Genomic DNA, 21,584 nt, shown 5'->3' with positions numbered 1-21,584 from the left:
TGTAATTATTCTTTAAAGCTGTAAACATAGAACCATTTGCTGTGTAGCACAGGAACATTCTTTGAGGCCATACATACATTACTTCCAATAATGTATTCAACATCACAGCAGTTCTTTATAGAAGTTAGCCACAGTTTATTGCACAGAATTTGCTATGTCATTCACCCCACATGGGGCAGAAATCTTGCTGCCATCTCCTCATCCATGAGGAACTCTTAGAACTTTCTCTCTCATTCATGACATAACTGTGCAAACAAGTCACTTCAGGGTTTTAAGAATGGGAATCATGAATACTGTTTACTTAATCCTGATTTCCTGTAAATGAGTAACATAATTAGGACATGACCCTTCCAACTGGTAAACTGAATATAATTCACAATGCTCTATGCTGTGAACTTGTGCTAAGGGCCATGCATTTCTAATCTATTGATACAATAAAGTTTTCTAACCATATCATAATCGCAATGTCATGAAACTTAACACTGGGTTTTTTTCCCTTGAAATCCATGTGTGCTAGAAGACAGAAGACTCCCACTGGCTAGTCTGAGATGTTTATATGGCTTATATAGTTTATAAAGATGAGCATTACCTTAGCTGGAACTTGAGGAGACCACTGAGCAATGTTACTCTTGGATGGATCAGGGACAATAGGCCAGATATGCTTTTTAATTCTGTAAAGGATTAAAAACAGAGTAACATTACAAGATGAACTTCCCAAATTCCTATGTTGATAGCAAGTACTGCATAATCCAGAACACCACTCCCTTACACAGCAATTTTGCAAGAGTATTTATTTCCAAATAGGAATTCTTCCTGCACTTCTTTACATCTTTGTATGAAGCTGTACTACTTAGCAAAACACAGCACTGCACTTGTGACTCTTTCACACATTAGATATAGCCATCCAACACAAAGCAAATCAATAAATGTAACAGTTAGTGAGGGATTTTCAAATTTACAGCACTCTAGAATCTACAGAGCAATTATTTATCTAAAGTTTATGATGCAGGTCAGTATAAAAATACACTGTTGCTTATTTAAAATAACGATGAATACCACAGCTGTCAAAATCTAAGCCAGCTTCACAGCTAAAAATAAAGTGAAAGTATTTGAAGAAAAACTTGCTTGGTCTTTTGTAACTCTAAACTCTAAGAATGTAACAACTGTTACTTAACAATAAAAGTTTCTGTAGAGAAATCACCCCCAACCAATCTAACTTTGAAACGGATGTATCTCTCCTGCTCTCTTATAAACAGGCTCAACAACAGATCCTCTGTAGTAGAACTCTGAAGAACATTGCAAGATGGGCTTTTCAACTGATTAAGAACAGATTTTAGGAGCAGCAGGGAGGTCAGAAGGAAAAGAGCACAAAATGCCATCTTTAATTAGAAATTAAAGATAGTTCAATGGGGACATGGGAGAGGTGATACTCCTTACCAGGGAAAACACTTCAGCAGTAAGCTCTCAGCTAAAGCCACAGACAAGATCTCTGGGGTAGAGGGAGCAGGAGGAGGCAGGATGTTTCCCAGCAGATAGTAAACAGACACACAGTTTGACTGAGGTTATGCAAAGCAGGTAAATAAGATGTCTGCCTACTTTTTTTGGCTGTAAAGCTTGCTAACACTGTAAAATTAAATAGCTCAAATACAGCCAGAAAACAGATCTTCTGTGCTTCACAAACTAGAGACCATCATTCCACTCTCATATGATGACTAAGAAAACACCACAGACAGTATATCCTGATCAAAACCTAACAAACCTAATCCTGACCAAATCTAGCAAGAAAAGCAGCAATTTCCTCGCAGGACTGAGTCATGGAACATTTAGTTTGCATGTCAATAGTTAACAGTAAGAAATTAGTATCAAAAGAGGCCCTGACTTCTCAAGGAAAACAAGAAATACACCAATCAATGTATGCATCTTTTACCTTCTTTTTCTGATCTAACTGTAGATTATTTACTTGTTTGTATTGCATTATGGCCACCTGTTATGCCCAGAAATATCATAAGTATAAGAGAAAAACCTCATTTATACTTACAAGTCACGTTTGTTGAAGCAGAACAAAACTCCAAGGAGCACAATCAACAGGAATGCTAGACACACAGGTACAACTATGGCTTCAATTTCTCCTTTCCCTGAAGAAAACAAAGAGAAACAGTTATAGCCCATTTTGGCATCTAAGGAAAGCAGCAGCACACATTCCCAAAGGGACAAGGAGAATCTGGAACTGAATACAGCTGCAGCACTCAGTTTTAAGCTTCACCTTCCAATGCATCTTTTCACTATATAAAAATAACCTGTCGGTAAAAACATGAAAAACTGTTGCAACAATCTAATGCCTTGCATCAATAAAAAACACAGATTGCTTTAGAAGCTGTAATACTGATGGAGTAAGTAACTTTACAGTCTGAGCAGATATGACAATAACATCTATGTGAATTCATGTCTGGTCCAGGTGTTTCAGTGGCCTACTGGTTGCCGTAACAATATCACATTCAAATAAGTAATGTCACTAGTCATCCATCAGTTTATTCTGCACATGAAAATATCCTTTGCCTGCAAACACTTAAGGTTGCATTACTGTTATTTATTTCTTCCAATGTTATACACATTGCCATGGTTTGGGCCCAGTCAGCCTAAGCACCACACTGCCACTTGCTTACTCCTCCCTGTGGTGGGATGGGGCAGAGGAAGTATAACAAAAGGCTCTTGGGTTGAGACAACAACAGGGAGGGCTCACTCAACAATTATGGTCACAGGCAAAACAGACTCAACATCAATTTAATTTGTTACCAATCAAATGAGAGTAGGACAATAAGACATAAACCCAAATCTTAAGAACTTCTTGCCCCCACCCCTCCCTTTTCCTAGACTCAGCTTTGCTCCCAATTTCTCGACCTCCTCCCTCCCCAGCAGCACAGGGGACAGGGAATGGGGGTTGTGGTCAGTTCATTACCCATTGTCTCTGCTGCTTCTTCCTCCTCAAGGGGAGGACTCCTCACACTCTTCCCCTGCTCCAGCATGGGGTTCCTTCCCACAGGACACAGTCCTGCACAAACTGCTCCAGTGTGGGTCCCTTCCACAGGATGCAGTCCTTCAGGAACAGACTGCTCCAGCACAGGCTTCCCATGGAATCACACTGTTCTTTGGACACATCCACCTGTTCTGAGTGGGGTCCTCCAGGGGCTGCAGGTGGAGATCTGCTCCCCCGTGGACCTCCATGGGCTGCAGCAGCACAGCCTACCTCACCATGGGCTGCACCAGGGGCTGCAGGGGAATCTCTGCTCCAATGCCTGGAGCAACTCCTGCCCCCTCCTTCTCCACTGACCTTGGTGTCTGCAGAGTTGTTCCTCTCATATCTCACTCCTCTCTCCACTGCAGCTTTTCCCCTCTTAAATATGTTACCACAGAGGTGCTACCACCATTGTTGATTGACTTGGCCTTGGCCAGAGGTGGGTTTGACTTGGAGATGGGGAAGTGTCCAGCAGCTTCCCACAGGAGTCACCTCTGTAGCCCCTCCCTTGCTACTAAAACCCTGCCACACAAACCGAATTCTTAATTAAACCTTACAGAATGCTTAGGGAAGAGCAACACTATACAGCAAAAAAATATAAAAACCTGCTAAATCTAAAGTGCTTTGCACAACTAAGTTCGGTTAATGCTGTTGCTTTTACCATTACAAATAGGAAGCTGAGCATACAATACATTTAATTATTCAAAATGAGTCTCTGCAGAGAACTGTAGCAAACTAATAGTGGTATGAATGAGAATGCAGAAGCTGAGGAAGGGTTTTAAGAATGGCATGTGCTGACTGGCACCTAGATTAGCAGATCAAGATCCCAGCACACCTCTGCATCTTCTCAGGACACCTGTATCAGGATAATAGAGGCCAACCTACCTTCAGATTAAAAAAAAGACTCTGTACTCTTTGAGACCAGGGTAGGAGCTATCAGACACCAGAACAGATGACAAAGGCACTGTCCTAATGACTTTACACAAAGTTGGGGCAAAAGAATACTGCAACCTAAAGTATACACAAAACATCCAAAACCACCATGTTTGCCAACATAAAAGAACAATCCAGGAGACCTGCAGAGGACAGCTTGTCCTCTGTACAATCAGAAGAATAAAAGCACCTTCCCCTCCAATCAGATCTTGCACAGAGCCTTGTTATACTGCTGTAACATTACTTCCTATTTCTACTAATTGTGCTGCTCTTCCTTACCAAATTTTTGTGTAGTAAATGTAAAATCAGGGCCACTCCTGCCTCCTTCATCTGTGTATGCCATCATCCGCACAGTATACAGTGTGTCACTGGTTAGAGAAGAAAGGGTATACTCTGTCTTGGAAGGATCCACTGTCACAGCTAAAGAGAGGAAAAAATTTATACTAGTTTTCTGCACAATTTATTACATCTCCACAAACACAGTAACATTAGAACATCATGTCTTCAGATGTGCAAGAAGTTTTAGTAGAACGCATGGCTGTATGGAACATACAGTACACAGAAAGACCACAAACTTACAAACTTGTACAAGAAATGCTGAAATTTGGGTTTTTTTCTGCTCAAGTGTTTGAATTTAGTCTCTTTCTTGATGATATTTTACATGTTAATTTCCTGGGGTTCTTTTTCCCTCAGAATGCAGCTAAAAACTAAGCTAGTAGTAAAGTTAAGGCCTAAAGGTCTCTAATAAGCAGACTACATGGCTAACCAGAAAAAACCATGGTTAACTAGAAATTACAAGTAGGGTAGGCACTTCCAATTTAAGCAAATCTAAAAAGAAAACTTTTGATAGGTCTAGCTCTCTGTTAAAAGCCTGCAGGTCATACACATTACTGTGGACTAAAATGCACTTCAAACAAGATGTTTTATACCAGTAATATATTGATCTAGACTTCCAGGAGGATTAAAAATCCCCCCCTTTTTTAAGGCTTTATCATAGGTAAATGCAGTCAACTCCTTTACATCTTGAACAGTCTTGCTATACCAACTCATCCTGTATTTAGAAAGAAAGATGGAAACACAATACCCACAAATCAGCTTTCATAAACTAAACTCAGTACCCTGTTATACACAGACCGCATGGTGTGAATTCTTTGTTAGGGACTTTTTATGTTCAGTATGGAGGAGAGCTATGCCTCAGACATCAGCCTGATGTCATCAGAACAGACTGGCATCCATGCTCGATTATGTATCTTGTTTTCCAGGAACATGTATTAGGAAGGAGACAGATGGAATACTCAATACCACAAAGCACTTCTCTGCTTTCTGTTACCTGTTTCGTTTCCATCGACAGTTTTGTAAAATATGGTGTAACTTCTGATAAATCCATTTTGTTCATCCACTGTGAGATGGTTCCATGTCAGAACAGCTTCAGCTTTTCCTACTTTTTTGGTCTGAACAGTTGGTCCCTTTGAAGGACCTGTAATGGGGAGATGAAGAACAGTTTCTGTTGGGCACCCTCACATCCAGAGCAGCAGTGTATTAATGAGCACTGAATTGCTACTGCATAAGAACTTCAATGGAATAGCTGGACTAACTCATCTGCAAAGCACTATTTTCAGACAACTTTAAAAGAGAAACTTCCAGGAAAAAAAAGATATGAAAGACAGTAATCAGACCAATTGAAGTTAACTAGTCTTGGCTTCGTGCTTGCAATTTAAAATAAATCAGCACAGAAATTACTATACTGATAACATAAAAACTCATGCCAAACTACCTGATAAAGGTTGGAAAAATGGGAAGAGCCAGTCACAGATATCTGTTTAACTCCTAAATACTGTTAATAAGCAGAATGGATGTTAATAGAAGGGACAAGATGAATTATATCAGATGACCCTCAAGAGCAGGAGCAATTTTCATTACACAGTCACATTAAAGCAAAGGTCTCATTATGTTTAGTCAAGAAAGTCAGTTTATGTGCTCCAAGATGAGTATTTTGTACTTACGATCCTGCTGAAGATAAGCCTTCACAGACTGTCCACTTCCCTGACCATCAGCGTATAGAGGGTACACAGTTATCAAGTAACACTTGAATGGCTTTATATCACCTAATAAAGGGAATTTAAAATGTGTTGTTTCACAGACAGTCAAATTCCTCACCATCCTTCTCATTCACTTCAGATACAGGGTTCTGGGTTTTGGCTGTTTATCATTAGATGCACTTGCACCTAGTGCAGCTGACTATTTTTCACAGAGCTTATTGACATACTGCTCTAAAATATTAGCTACAGTAACAATATAATGGTTCACATTCAAATGTTGAATTTAATAAAGAGACTTCATACAAATATGTTTTTTTCTGATTTATTTTAAATAAAAAGCCTTTGTCTGCAGCACTGAACCCCAAATTTATTGATCTAAGCTACTGATCATAATCTGAAAAGAACTGTAAAGCTGATCAAGTTCCATTGTTTGAACTGAAAGAGGGATCAGAGAATTTGATTTTGAAGGAACTCAGCCTTCTCACTATTTTAATGGTTTCCAAGAACGAGAAGACTAAAAATAAAATGCAGATAAAACCCTTGCTGTTACATAATAAAAGTTTCAAAATACAAGATACAGTTTTGTACTTGCCAAAAATATACAGATACTTTGACACGATAAACTAAGAGAAACTCTTGTCGTTATCCCAGGATACTGTTCTACAACACAATTCTAGTCAGCAAGAGGACGTTCCTCACTTTGAGAATACTTAATAGGTCTTTAGAGTGTTCTACAAAGTATTTGTAAACTTATAAGCTAAATACCTTTTAAGTATGTTCCTTGAACATTTCCTGGTTCATTCTGCCATTCTATGATGCAGTCTGAGCTGTTGGACACCAGACACCATTCAATCACATATTTAAGAACATAACTGTTAGGAGCAGTCCACCCTACCCACAACTTGCCATCTTTAGGTAGTGTTCTAACACTCTTCACAGGAGCTGTGATGAAAGAAAACAGAAAAGTGATATATATTGACAATTTCTCCACTAGATATTCATAATAATAGCTAGTTTTTCAAACACGGATACTTTTTGGTTATTGTAATAGTGACAATTTTACAGAACCTAAGTAATTTTCTAAACTCTGGAAGCTTACATCTGAATCTTTATATCAGAGATCCAAAATAAGTAGTATTAGGCTGTTTAAAAACTGGAAATTAGACTCAGCTTCTCTGTTCTCGAACACAGTAAGCTGACTTAGTAAAGAGACATTACGTTGCTTGCAAAAGAAAGGTTCTATTTCAGAGAGAAATCAAACCTTGAGACACTTCTAAATTCCCATTCTAATCCTCACACTCATGTACCTTACCAAGTACTTCTGGCTGCACTGCTACTGTGTTTGAATTAGTTCACCTAATAGTTTTAGAACCTGTGGTTCTCCCTTGGTGTTTACATTAAAAGCAGCATCTGTCCATATACTTATTTTTTGCTTCCTGTCCTGGTAGTGTTTGGATTGTCTAAGAGGAGGCTGGAAGTAAGGAGAAACCACAGCCTGTAGTTACTACTACTGAGCAATGAAAGGAACATAATAAAAAGGAACATGAACAGTAGGGAACAGTGGAAGCAGGTAACAAAGCAACCAGGAAAGATATTGAAAATGTGGGAGAGTGAGACTGGGACAAGAACAAAAAAGGGGCAGGGAGGAGATCGAAAGCAGAAGGAGAACAATGGTAAGATGGTACATACATGAAGTAAAGGATGCTTGCTTCCCCAACCCTTTCATTTTTTAAAAAAGAAAATAAAAACGCCTGCTATGTTAAGAACAAAACAACAGGTAATATACTGCACAGTAGCTCCAAGGATCAAAAAGAACAGCAAAATAGCAGCCACAGCTTCACATGAACCTGTGAATACATAAATTCGCACACTCCCTAGTTTACAAATGGTAGTATAATTATAAGGCGTAAGACTGTAGATACATTCAGTAATACTTTAATTATGTGTCCATGTAAAAAGCTACCATTTTGCAATACTAAAGATTTATAACAAAAGCCATGCAGATGCATTTGAAAGCAACATTACTAGGACACTAACCTTTTGAATTACTTGCTGGGATAAGTAAAACTGATGGAGGGGATGCCCCAACTCTGTTATGGGCAATCACAGTCACTTCATAAGTTCCATTTGGCAGCTTTAAGGTAAGGTTGGTGGTATTAACATTGTATTTCTCTGCTAGACTGGAGAGAGGTGATTTAGATCTGACAGTTACTTCATACTGGAAGATTACTCCATTGGCTTCAAACGGCTCCAATGCCTGTTAGAAACAAATCTTTGATTAGACTGATACTGAACAAACGTGACTTCACCTTTAATGTCTTTGATGCACAATTTAAAAATCTGAGAGCAAGACAAGTTACATAGACCAAACAGCTGCATATTTAAGGAAAATGCAAATAACCTGTGTTCCATTTCTGTGAAGCAGTAACGTCCAGAACTATTTCTCGTTTATGTGACTTTACAACACAGTGACATAAGAACACAAATGCAAAACAGCCAGTTTAGTTTTATTATACGTGGAAAAAATACTGTTTCTGTGTTATCTAATAACACAGAAAAATACTATGTTTTTCTGTAACATAGTTTTCTGTTAACTGTAACTTAAGAGAAAATTGTTGAAACTGTAAAGTAACACCAGTTTTCCAATTCTAAGCTAAATAATGTCAGAATTGGCATGTGGCATATGAGTTACATAAGAAAATGATGCTGCATCAATATACATGTAACTTCACACAAGCCATGTAGTAATAGGGAGAAAGTAATAATAAAGAGACAGCTAGATCAAATGTGACAAAGTTCACAGACCAAAAGAAAGCAGGAGATGGGGACTGACCGTAATTGCATTCACTTTCTCAGCTTGGGACTAATCAGGCAACTAGACACAGCAGACTACTGCATGCAAACATGCAGTGCTGTATTTAATAAGTCTGGCCTCTGGAATTTCCCTAGGCTTGATGGATTTTGCAGCTGGAGTATCCCTGTCCAGACAGTGTTACAGAAGTTTCAGGATACAGCAGAAGGCATAACATGAAGGTTTACTTTGTTCCAAGTGAAAGTTTCTAATTCCACAGACTGCTTCAGGACAGCAAGCCAGGAATCTGAAAGTGGATTCTGTATACACTGGATCACAGATATGTGTCAGTTAACTGACAGCTTTTACATCTGTACTTTTAATTTTTCATAACTATTTATTTTAATAGTACTACTAAAGTAATTTCTCCTATCAATATAACCAGTACTGTCCCAGCTACCTACTCAAGTTTGTGAGGTAAATTTTGCCACTTAAAAAAAATCATGTTTTTAAAAGAATGCTCAATTCCTGCAACTTATCATGTTGCTTTACCTTCCACATCAGATGCACAGTCCAGAAAGCTGGTGAGTGACATGCAGCAATGCTCCTCCATATAGGTGGTCCTTTAGATGGCTCTGATGAAAGAAACAACAGTTAATAGTAGAAATATTTTTATTTAATCTGTTTGAATTCATAAACTGACTATCATTAGATGCTTACTGCTTTTTTTTTTAATAAAAGCATGTACAAGCAGTGTTTCCTTAGTTCCTCAAAGAAAATAAGACTTGGTATATTAAGTGGAACACATGCATGGAAAGACTTCCTGAAGGGATAAGCAAAACACCAGTTCTGCTTTAAGTGTACAGTTTCAATATAACTGAGAGTCACCATGCTGACCATCTGCAACAACAGGCTTACGATGACAGTGCTGAATGAGGTATGACCAAACCTACACCATGCAGCCTGTGTCCAGAGGCTCAGCCCTGCACATCTGTATACTGCAAGCATCGTTACGGTCTGTAGCTGCAACTCTCCCTACCCCTCAGTATCAAGTCACCTAAAAAAGGAAAGTGCAGAACAAGGAGACAAATTTCTCCTGCCAGAATTCCCCAAGTTTCCTATATCCTTTATACTAAAAAGGGTAACAGAACTGCAGTACCTTTGTGCAGTACTACAATACCTTCTGGCATCAGTACTGTAAAAATTTCAAGTGGTATGTCCACTATAAATTTCATTTCGATGTAGAATGAATCAATCTATTACAGTGCATAAAGCAATAAGAAGTGGCCAATCCTTTGAGAGGGCCTTAGCCCTAATAGAAAGATGATCTTAAAATGCATTTACATTTATAATCTTGCTAGACTGTTATCTTCTCTGAGAGTTCTTTTATTTCATATCAGTCATGAGTTTTTGTCTGTTTTACCTCCTAAAAACATTATCAAGTCTACAGTGTGTATCTTGTCTCTTACGCTTTACTTTAGGAGGGGAGGAGAAGTGGAAATTGAGGCAAAGGGAGCTCTTAACCTCATTGGAGTATCCTGATTTGATTCATGTGAAACAGAAGCAATTGTACATCTTGCTGAATATAGATGACAAATGCAACATGATCGGCCTCATGTTCATTTCCTACTATAACACCTTTGTTCTGAGACTAAAATAAAACACAGGTACTTAATCGCTCTAGCAGTGTTTTTGCAAAGCCAGCCATCACAGCAGAACAGCACCACAGTCTAAACAGGCAGGCAGTCCCGAAATCCTCATTGCTAATATTGAGATAGTAACCACAGAAAACAAAACCATAATTAGGAGTTGAAAAGAAGTGACTAAAATATTGAAAGAATATTTTAAAGTATCTCCCCTAGAGAAAGTGAATTTTGTGTAGAGCAGAAGAAATAGCATTATGCACACATAAATTCCATTTTGTTTAAATAAGTAGGGTATACACTACAATCTTTTTCTTACTTCTACAATATAAGATGACATGTGAATTCAATCAAAACTCATTGTTGGAAACTCAATTAGGGTAAATACGGAAGGATTTCTGATCTAGCATGCTTAGTTAAAGCTCCAAGCATAATGTGGTGTTTTGACAATGAAACCTCTATTGGTTTAACTCTGTTTCAAGATATGCACTGAAATGCTGCACTAAACAGACTGTGTAAGAACAGGGCACCCTGGAATGCATTAAGAAACAGACAGGATGTTACAGAAAGGAATGCAAGCAGTAAAGGCTAAAGCACATTTAAAAAACCAACAAAACCAATGAGGCTGACTTAGAAGCTAAACAGATATCACAATGTATTTGTAGTAGTCAGAGGGAATAACAGATTCCCTATTGGGTATCAAGCACACAACCAGAAGGTCCATTCATTGGTTCCATATGGGGTAGGATCAGTACTGGCCAGAAACAAAGTCAGTCTTGCAGGCTATCAAAGTAGAAATGAAAGTAGAAATGAAATGGAAAAAGGCCCAAGCTAAAGTAGTTTCACTTCTCACGATACTAGAATTGGAAGAATTTCTAACTGATAATAACCAAGTTCCTGGAAAAACAAGACATAAAATCCCCACATCATTTAAATCTCTTTAAAGTCAGAAACTGGCAAGTGATTCCCAATGTTGCTGCTACTGATGATTCAGGAGGAAACCAAACAAGCTTTTAAAATCAAATCCTTAATCACTATTTGGAGGTACAAAGTAGATGTTTCCTGATAAGGATTATGTATTAGAACAATTGCCAAAAGATTTCAAAACTGCCAGAATGTTTACATTTCTCTTCAGCATCATGACTGTACAGTTTCTGCCTTTGCATTTAAGGATTCCGTTGAAACTTCACTTGATAGTTACAGTACTTAACACTTGGAAACATAACACTTGGATAAAACCGAATGGAAATACAGAAGTATACCTTCCTGAATACAGTACTGGTAAATACACCTGTATCTTGGTAGCTTGCTAATGAGACAAACACCAAATCTTTTGAATGCAAGCAGATGTGGAATCTCCCAGGATATAGGTCCAACAGTCTTAGACAAAGCACAACATCTGAAAGTTTTATAATTTGATTGAGGGCAATAACAATGGTATAAGTGTCCAGTGTCTGCTTGTTCAACTTAACCTTTGCAATAGGCAACTGTACAGCAAAAAACATGACTAAAATTTTGGTACAGGTTTTGCCAAAATTGCAACCTGAAGTCCCTTGTCTGAGCCTGACACTTTGTAGAAAACAGATCAGAGAACTATGGACCTTATGAGCTCCTTTCCTACTTCAGTTATCCCACTATTCTATGAATTTGCAAGTGTATCTAGGCACTGACAGCAAGACGTGACCACACCTAAACAAACTTAGCATAGCAAATTATTTTACTGTCAACTTATAGCTACAATAGCAAAAAAATGCTAACTGATTAGCAAGCAATGCAGAAAAAGTATGACTATCCTGTTATCATTAGGAAAGGTAGCTACAAGAATTTGTTAAAACGCTGTTCTACCAGCAGAAACCAGATTGTATTTACATTTGCAGTGTATCACAACCATGGCACAGGTATTCATCAACAGCTTATTGCACACTGAAATTCGTTCATTTTAGTTTTAGCAGGAAGCAAGACACTAATGTAGGGTGTTCTGACACCAGCAGAGGTTCATATTCAAAAAGATACCAGTTAGCACTTCTCAAGCATCTATTTTAAGATGTTAAATTAATTTCAGTTCGTCTAAGTGGGCTTTTTATATCAATGACAAAAGAAAAATTGACTCCAGAAATGTAAGTTATACAGCAAAGCCTGGGGCTTTTATTTAGAGAGCAAATTAAAGGGCCAAATGCACAGGTCTTAGTTGTGTTTTTATATATACGGCATGTATTTTTGTTTTGTTAATGTAAGAATCCACTATTTGAGAACAGGATTTTTCATACTCTAACAAATGCAGGCAGGGGTGTGATTCTAATGTTAGTGTTCCAACAGTTACTGCTCAGTTACTGTTGCATAACTTCATTCTGTGCAAGTTTACAGTTGCTGCAACACTTGCTAAGTCATGAAATGCTGCAAAACAAAAACAATAAAACAAAGTAAAAATCAGTAACAGAACACACTAAACATACTCAACTCATGGTTTTGGCACAACTCTGGCAGAATAACTGTACTTAAGAACAAACCTGCAGAAGAGCCTCTCCAGTGGAGAAATACTGCAATGACTTCCATGAGCTGTGAAGTGTATTAAATTCATAACACAGAGTTGTAGCTACTTTAATGTCACAGCATATTTCAAGCAATGCATGTGCTCATGAGCAACTGGAAGCAATCAATAAAGTTAAAAAACATGCTGTGGAATGCAGTGGACAAGACACTAACTGCAGAAGCAGTCTCAGTGCCAGTGGCCTGAAGGAATATGAATGAGTCCAGGGCGATACAGCACACCTGCAGAACATCGAGTTCAATGTAATAACAGCTGACTGGAACTTCATAAGGAATTGAAAGGCCAGCCAAGTTGATGAGCTGGCTGTGGTGTGAACACATTTGGTGCATGTCAGCAACTTTGCAATACTGAGGATTTGTTCTACAAAGCAGTGAAGGCTGACACTTCACTGATGCTCTTGAACATTTGTTTTTTCCAAGGCTGTGAACTTAAAGCTTAACCTAGTGGTTTGCTATCTTTTGTGTGTCTTAAATAGTAAGTTTATACTTTGAAGTTGCATACAACCTGCTTGCAAAGTCCTTTTGTGCAAAACTAAACACAATCCAAATACTGCCCCTGAAGAGCTGATGCCGGTAAGAAGTTTTCCTCCTTAGATCATGACAGCAGCAATTCAGTGTTCACCTGACTGCAAAGGGACAGGATATTACAAGTCCAGATCTACAAGACAACAACCCCAATGATTATGTCATCAAGAAGGGAAATTGTAAGGAAACAAGTGATTTTTGTGGTTAAATATAGCCTAAATAAAACCATTTTCCACACAGACTCAATCCTGTATAAAATCAGAGGTTTATAGATGGCATTCTCTTTCTTACTCCTCCTCCACTGACAACCATTCAGTGATAAGCAGCAAGACTCTTGACTACTGTGTGCAGAATATTGTAAACAAGTGGGTACAAGACAGTGCAGAGGCTTGTCAGCCACTTAAAGCTGCAAAAAAATGTTGTAGATGCAGAATACCTTGGGAAAAGGTAAGAGTAAACCAGTGTTTTATTTAGAAGCCTTGTTGCATAGAAGGCTACACTTCCCATATGCACCAAATTTTTATCATTGCAGTAATAATTTTGTGAAGAAGTCAATGTACCCTATATGACTGAAGTCTTCTGTTCCACACTTATGTTTGTTCACCTATGAGTTTATCCAACGGCCTCCTAAATACCAAATTGTTCATAAACTAAGGTAGGCAGTCTGTCTACCAAAAAACTTTCACACAGGCAGAATAGCTTGTTACAGAAGATAACCTTCAGAACAAAAAAAAGCATAAAGCCTACATCTCTTCCAAAAGACTTTGGGAATAAAACTTTCTGTGAAGAAAGCTTTTCTTCCTTACCTCCCATTTTAGCTATTTTCAGGGAGCACCTCCCTTCCTTTATGGGAAGCTATTCTCATGTTACTTGGAACACATGGGTCAAGTTGGTCAGTACTGAAGGTAACTCAGGAGATCCTTGTTGCATGTATAAACAAATAGTTCAAACGAGGATACAGAGTTTCAGCTGGCTATGGCCAAGCTGCTGAGCACTCACACATTCTGAAAGTCGGCAATCTACTTTCACATATTACTTACTATCTTCAGTGGTGACCCCAGTTTTCTCTTCACTCCAGTCACTCCAGTAGCCCACTCCATCTTCCTTCATGCAACGAATTGAAAAGACATACTCTGTGTACGGTCTGAGCCCTTGAACACTGAATGAAGTTCTTGGTGAAGCTGTATCTTCAGGAGGAACCTGTAAATGGGAGAAAGATTTTAGAGGCACTGATCAAAAATTGTAAAGCTGAGTTCTCTGTTACTACAGCTCCCATCCAAGAGGGCTCCCCACTGCATACACACCCAATACAAACAACGTAGTTTTTCTCCCCTCTTATTTCCAAGAGTTTCAATCCTCAACTGTAGTTTGGTACAAGTCAGTCATAGTTGTGTGTATTTACCAGGTATAATACAATACATACACTAGAATAGGTAAGCAGTTATCTCAGGACAATCTCTCATTCTCTTTTTTAACTAGTTTATGTCTACCTCTCCTTCCTTCCCATATAATTCCTCAACTTATTGATCCATAATATCCCACCTCACATTTCAGAAGTTTGCTAGGTTATCTGCTTGATTACTGATTGCAAAATACCTGTGCTAGAAGCCTCTTACAAAGCTAGAGAATCCAGGATCATTGCTTCCACTGATACAGAACAGTTTTTCTTAACTGTCATTGGAAATAGTTTGTTAATAAATGAGTTTATTTTTAAAAGCTCTTTCCTTTATCTTAGATGAACAACTGAATGCCAGAAAATATTCCTACTGCATAGGTACAGAAACAGATATGTGATGTAGATAATAGATATACATAGGTACACACACACACTGACTCCATCATGCATTATTCCACTTGCAACTAACGGGTTTTTATAGTGAGCAACTCTGCAAAAGGAATGACTGCAGATTAAACACACATGCAGGACACTCAAGAAGTTAATCCTGAATGCAAACATTTGCCAAAGTAGTCAAATTTTACCACAGCTAAGCAAGCTCCGTTGTTTTGAAAGTTACTATTTCAACGGTCTTGTGCACATGTTAGATGGGCAAGACAAGTTAAAAGGACTTAACAGGAGTGCTCTTTAAAATATCAATACAGATGACCTTAGTTATTAATCTCTGCATCTGGAGCTCAAAAAGTTCTTCCAAAGGAATACACTACATTAGTCACAAGCATCTGTGTTATGCTACCTGCTTCAAACACCCTATTTTGGTAAGTCAGAAGCAGCCTTCCTTTCAACAAATCATGAATTTCAGAATACTTTTACACCTCTGTACTGAAACAAAAGATGGGAAGATCTTGATGAGAAGAGGGTTTCTGGTATACTGCTGCTCAGAGAAGGCTTAAGAAAGGCAAAACTGAGAAGCTATTGAAAATATGTCCACAGACTGATGTAGAAGACAACACCCACAACTCTTGATGATGGGAACATACTATAGTGCACTACAGGTAAGATCAAGTCCAACCATGAACTAACACCGCCAAGTTCACCACTAAACCATGTACCTAAGCGCCACATCTACACATCTTTTCAATACCTCAAGGAATGGTGACACAACCACTTCCCTGGGCAGCCTGTTCCAGTATTTGATAACACTTTCAGTGAAGAAATGTTTCCCAATATCCAGTCTAAACCTTCCCTGGCACAACTTGAGGCCATTCCCTCTTGTCCTATCACTTGTTACTTGGTTAAAGAGGCTCATCCCCAGGTCTCTGCAACCTCCTGTCAGGTAGTTGTAGAGGGTGATGAGGTCTCCCCTCAGCCTCCTCTTCTCCAGACTAAACAATCCCAGTTCCCTCAGCTGCTCCTCATAAGACCTGTGCTCCAGACCCTTCACCAGCTTCGTTGCCCTTCTCTGGACATGCTGCAGTACCTCAATGTCTTTCTTGTAGTGAGGGCCCCAAAACCAAACACAGTATTCAAGGTGCAGCCTCACCAGTGCTGAGTACAGGGGGACAATCACTTCCCCAGTGCTGCTTGCCACACTATTTCTGATACAGGATGCTACTGGCCGCCTTGGGCACACTACTGACTCATATTCAGGCAGCTGTTGACCAACATCCCCTGTCCTTTTCCATCAGGCAGCTTTCCAGCCACCCTTCCCCAAGCTTCCAGCATTGCATGGGGTTGTGACCCACGTGTAGGTACAGCAAGTTCAAAAAAAGCACCCCAGCACTGAACAGTGTTTTCTCAAGCTTTAAATGATGTTTAGATCAGAGGTTTTGCAACTGCACAGGAAGATGAAAGTTCATGAATGTTTTAGATGTTGCACGTACAGAATAAAAATTCAAAATAAACATATTGCAACATGATGAGGAAGACAGCAGAGAGCCCACAAAGAGAAGATAAGGTCACTGTAGTCTAGATTGTGCCAAAAAACCCTAGATCAGAGCCTTCAGGAACAGACCAGATAAACTTACCTTGGGAGGCCACATAAGGCCTAAGGATAATAAAGTGAATCTTCTGAACTGCAGCAGTGAGGGTACTTCTGCAGTTTGACAAATGGCTGAGTTACAGCAGAAGACTGACAAGGGACATTAGTGGTATTACCTGCATCCAGTTTGTTTCACCAATGATCCTATAACGAATATTGAATTTCAGCTTCATCACAGCTACTGAAATCCGATTCTCCCAGGAAAGCTTCAGAACAGTAGGCAGTATTCCTGAGTTGACTGATAAGTTGTGTGGAGACAGAGGTTTAACTAGAAGAGAAGGAGTTAGAGTCAACTCTACAGTTGTATTTTATCATGCCTCTAGCAGTTGCTACACTATGCTGTAACACTATCATTAAAGCCTTTCACAAGCTCAAATGGCTGCAACTTCACACCAGTTTCTAAAGTGGACTACTCAACAAGAACTTGCTATCTGAATTGTGATCAAGTGTCTCACCTTCCCTACCTTTGTTCAGCACAGTTCAATATTCTGACAGCATTATTTTTTAGTGACACAACATTAACATACCAACTGAACAATATGCACAAAAGCAGCAGTTATGCACCACTGAAGTTTTATTAAGAAGAACATAGTTACCAATCTCAATGGGATCAAGTACAAGAGGATCAGATTCAGCCTTCCCAAGAGCATTTTCTGCTTCTACCCAGACCTCCAGGTTAACAAAGAACTGAACATCAGTAATCATACAAGAATTGTTTACATCTTTTGGTATACAGTCAGGAAAATTCTCTTGTGGCCTAAATAAAAGAGAAGGAAAAACAAGGTATAAAGCAGTAAGTTTGGTTTCCTTTAGAGAATCTTTTTAAGTAGATCAGAGCGATCAATCAGTTTAGCAAGTATGTTTCCCCTCTGCCATTATCTTTGTAAGCGGGAAGAAAAGGTGAAGAGGTTAGAATGGCTTTTTCAGCCACAAATGCGTGATTGCATTCGAATAGAAACTAGAATAAAATCTCTTGAATTCAAGTCACATATCTTCAAGAGCACAAACCATGGGATTGTATTATAAAGTTTTATAAAACCTGCCTTAGCTTAAAAAATAAAGATCAAGAATCAATACATTTAATCAAAAGCAATATGGCTAGTATATAGAAACATATTAATGCATTAAAAGACGTAGTCAGTGTTATCTGCATACCTGTCAAGAATACAGTGTTACAGCTGCAAAACAATAATTTCTGTTTGGAATCTTCTGCTACACTAACAGCAGATAGTTCTAGGGCATCAGGAGATTTACAAAACATTAAGGTTTTCTATCTATCCATGCTTTCTGCTACCCTTGTTACCAAAACACTAGTGGAATGGGGTAGATGGAAAGCTGTAGGCAGTCATTCCTGTTTCCAGAGCAGAGCAACAATTCTGTCTACTCTATTTTAAGATGTCTACAAGAGACCATCCGAAGAGTTTGAAAAAATACTTAAGTTAATTTGCTTTCACAGGAGAAATACTTTGGCTGAAGCTTTCATGTTATGATTAATCATGGACGAACACCATTCTGAGTTCTTAAGAAATACAGAGTAGATAATACCTCTACAGAATCCAGTTGCTATATGTTGGTTTCTCTACTTAGAATCATGGAATAGTTTGGGTTGGAAGGGACCTTTTAAAGGTCATCTAGTCTGACCCTCCTGCAGTAAGCAGGGACATCTACTTCTTTAGAATGGGATAGAACAGTCACCACAGAAAAATGTCAAGTATATAATTTGGGTACAGTCATGTAACGATTAGGTGTACTGTACTCAAGCCACACTAATCATGTATTTGAAGAATGGAAAAATATGAGATAGCTGTTATTCCAAAACAAGTGCAGCAACAAAATTTCAAGTCTGACTTAGAATTACTTTAAATGTGAACTTCTTTAAGTCTTCCCTTCACCCCAAAAATAGACAGCAATGATTCAGAAAACTTAAGAACTCTTCCAAAGTATCAAGGAATTTTAAGGAAGTTTGGTTTAGCCTACAAGTATTCTTCAACGTTATTTAGATCTTCTATAGAGGGCTACTTACCATCTGTACTTCAACCTGAAGTGAGTGTCCAGGAACGTAGGCCTTCCAGGGTTCCAGGTACAAGTCATAGGATATGCAAGTTTTGACACCTGACGCACAATGCAGCTTAAATTCTTGGGCTTTTCTGGGGGCACTGTACAGAAAGAGTTAGCAATAATTATTCTATACACACATTTAGATCAAGTAAGACTCATGCTAAGTGTCCCAACAGAGCAATTTCAGTGAACATCGTAAGTATTTATAGTCAGATTTGTTTCTAGAGGAGGGGGCAAAATGTGCTAGATACCATCCAGCAATGGCATTCAAGCAGCTTAATCAGCTGCTCTGTGAAACAGTAGGCTGTATAAGGAATAAGGATCTGACAGTATGGAACAGCACAGAAGATTTCTCATTCTTTGAGGAGAAACCCTGATATCTACCATCCCTCATCTAAATCTACTTTAATTCACACAGAAAAAATGCTAATGAGCACTACAGCTGAATTGGCATATGTTGACTTTGCAAATAACCCGAGCCCTAAGGCAACTGGGATAGGTCTTCACTCCCCCACCTGAGCCACAAAAGAAGGATGCTTCAGCTGCAAACACCCCCAAGACAGATAAGGGCTCTTCATCAATGCACTTTAGTATTGTGTAAGAAACTTTTTTAGAGTCCAGCTGAAAAATTTTTTCCTTCTTAAATTCAAACCATAGTATACAAAGAGTTTGTTTCTTGCTTTTAGAATATCACTTTTTGTAAGAGTATAATGTACCTGAAGAATCTTATTTCCTTTCAAGCAGAATGCTATTTCCAACAGAACTACCTTATATTTTTGTAAGTAAAAACCTAGTTTTGTTCCTGAATAGCTGTATTCTTCTCAAACCTGTTGTTCTTCTGTTGTTCTTATTGTTTACAGAATTTTTCTTGAATTAATAGTATGAGAATACAGTAGCTTTAAATACAAATGCATCTCAAGATTCATATGTGAACTGCAACTCTAGAATGTTATCTGTACTGTCATTCAGTTTATCATCTTAGGTTATTATATTTGTCCTCACCTTTCCATGTATTTTGCCTGTCACATCTTTTCTGGTAAGAAATTTACTCCATAGAACTTTAAATAGAAATACTGTTTGTGAAAGCATTTTGTAACTTATGCTTCTTAGAAACACATTAATTTGAATTGCGAACTCCAGCTAGCCTTCTGTACAGACCACACAACAATTACAATACCTTTTGCCAACACTAGGAGGAAACAATCAGCCATTCATACTCCGATATTAGGACACTTGAACAGTTATTTTATAAACAGTCCACCAACTAATTAAGTAGTAGTATATTAAGTTATCCATGTTACTTATTCATGTTACTTTTTCAAGATCTCAGTCGTCTCAAAGAGCACTTGCTCAGAACTATGCAAGTGTGATCATGCTTGAACAAGGGAAGTTTATTAGTTAAAAGTATTTTCTTATGCATAGAGGTAGAGTAATCCAAATAGTATGTTCCATCCTTATGGCAGTTCAGGTTAGTTTTAGTGATACAGATGGACTAAATACTTCTCAGTCCATTAATGAAGGAAATCTTAATTTCACAGCATTACTATGAAAGCAGGACATATGACCTTACTGTACTTCCTTGAATGCTGAAACAGAAGAAAGAAGTAAGGAAAAGTTAGTTTATCTCCTAGGATCTATTTCAGTTAAATTCACATCATCTTCCTGTAACTCAATTCCTCCTGCTTCAACATTTTTCTGTTGTTCTGTTTTCTTCTTATTTCAACACTGAAATACTCCAGGATATTTTCTATTTTGTAGAGAACTTTATTCTGTGCATATTTACCAGCTTTGATGGTATGTAATTTGACAATGTTTTTATACAGTTATCCAGGAATTTAGTGAATGGAAACAAGTGTCTCAAGATGGGCACACTTCCTATTGTTTGCATTCTCTTCCCTGTTTCTCAGAAGCAATTTTCTTAAGACCAGAATAAAAGGCAAGAAAAATGGTACTTACAGCCTACTGTAACTGTAATTCCATAAATGTTCTGCTCAATCTGTCCATCTGCTAAAATGTTGCATGTCAGAGGATTAGCTAGTGAAGAAGTGTCATTAAATGTGACACTGGAAACTGTTCTGTTTATTTCACGATACTGTTCTTTGGGTACCACTCTATTTTTAGTTTTCCAGATAATTTGATTAGCATAGATATTGCCAAAGTCAAGACAACTCTCATTCAAAATGCATAATGCTGTGAAACTGGAACCAAGGGTCAATACAGGAGACTCTGGGATGATGTGACCACATGACTGCACAAGTCCACCTGAAACTAAACAGAATTGCATCTTTATTAAAAACTACAGAACATTCCATAATCAGTACTGCTGATTATACATGAGTGTAATGTTAAAAATACTACATGTGTCTATGCAGGAAATGAATTAGTTACTTGACAGTTATAAAACTGAAACGCATTAGTGGACCACCAAGCAGATTTAAGGGGCAAAACCAATGTAGTGTTCCCTAGGCTTTGCAAAAGCCATTTTCCCAAGCAAGAAAAGCTCTATTAGTAAACAGGGGCCTTTAGAAAGAGGAGAGTCAAGGACTGAATGCTTAGTATGTTTTGAAGGAGGAAGGTAATATACTTGAGGCTACCCTT

At 38.3% G+C, this 21,584-nt stretch overlaps 1 protein-coding gene across 2 annotated transcripts in view; it reads right to left on the bottom strand.

Moving 5' to 3' along the window:
- IL6ST (interleukin 6 cytokine family signal transducer) overlaps positions 1 to 21,584 on the bottom strand; it is a 35,745-nt gene that overhangs the window by 6,360 nt on the left and 7,801 nt on the right. Inside the window, exons 3-16 of one of the 2 annotated variants that reach the window (XM_074855472.1) lie at positions 20,943 to 21,254; positions 18,952 to 19,084; positions 17,525 to 17,685; positions 17,045 to 17,196; positions 14,532 to 14,691; positions 9,329 to 9,411; positions 8,023 to 8,242; positions 6,751 to 6,927; positions 5,950 to 6,051; positions 5,277 to 5,423; positions 4,226 to 4,366; positions 2,039 to 2,135; positions 590 to 671; positions 114 to 315 (exon numbers count right to left, since the gene is read on the bottom strand). In XM_074855472.1, the coding sequence (XP_074711573.1) occupies positions 298 to 315; positions 590 to 671; positions 2,039 to 2,135; positions 4,226 to 4,366; positions 5,277 to 5,423; positions 5,950 to 6,051; positions 6,751 to 6,927; positions 8,023 to 8,242; positions 9,329 to 9,411; positions 14,532 to 14,691; positions 17,045 to 17,196; positions 17,525 to 17,685; positions 18,952 to 19,084; positions 20,943 to 21,254 (1,985 nt within the window). In that variant the 3' untranslated portion in view covers positions 114 to 297. Of the gene's footprint in view, positions 1 to 113; positions 316 to 589; positions 672 to 2,038; positions 2,136 to 4,225; positions 4,367 to 5,276; positions 5,424 to 5,949; positions 6,052 to 6,750; positions 6,928 to 8,022; positions 8,243 to 9,328; positions 9,412 to 14,531; positions 14,692 to 17,044; positions 17,197 to 17,524; positions 17,686 to 18,951; positions 19,085 to 20,942; positions 21,255 to 21,584 lie in introns of those variants that run through there. The other variant, XM_074855471.1, reaches the window with a different exon arrangement.

The sequence above is a fragment of the Strix uralensis genome, chromosome Z (assembly GCF_047716275.1).
Source record: "Strix uralensis isolate ZFMK-TIS-50842 chromosome Z, bStrUra1, whole genome shotgun sequence".
NCBI lineage: Eukaryota > Metazoa > Chordata > Aves > Strigiformes > Strigidae > Strix > Strix uralensis.
Note: the sequence above shows the minus strand (reverse complement) of the source record. Positions and strands in the feature narration are given on the sequence as shown.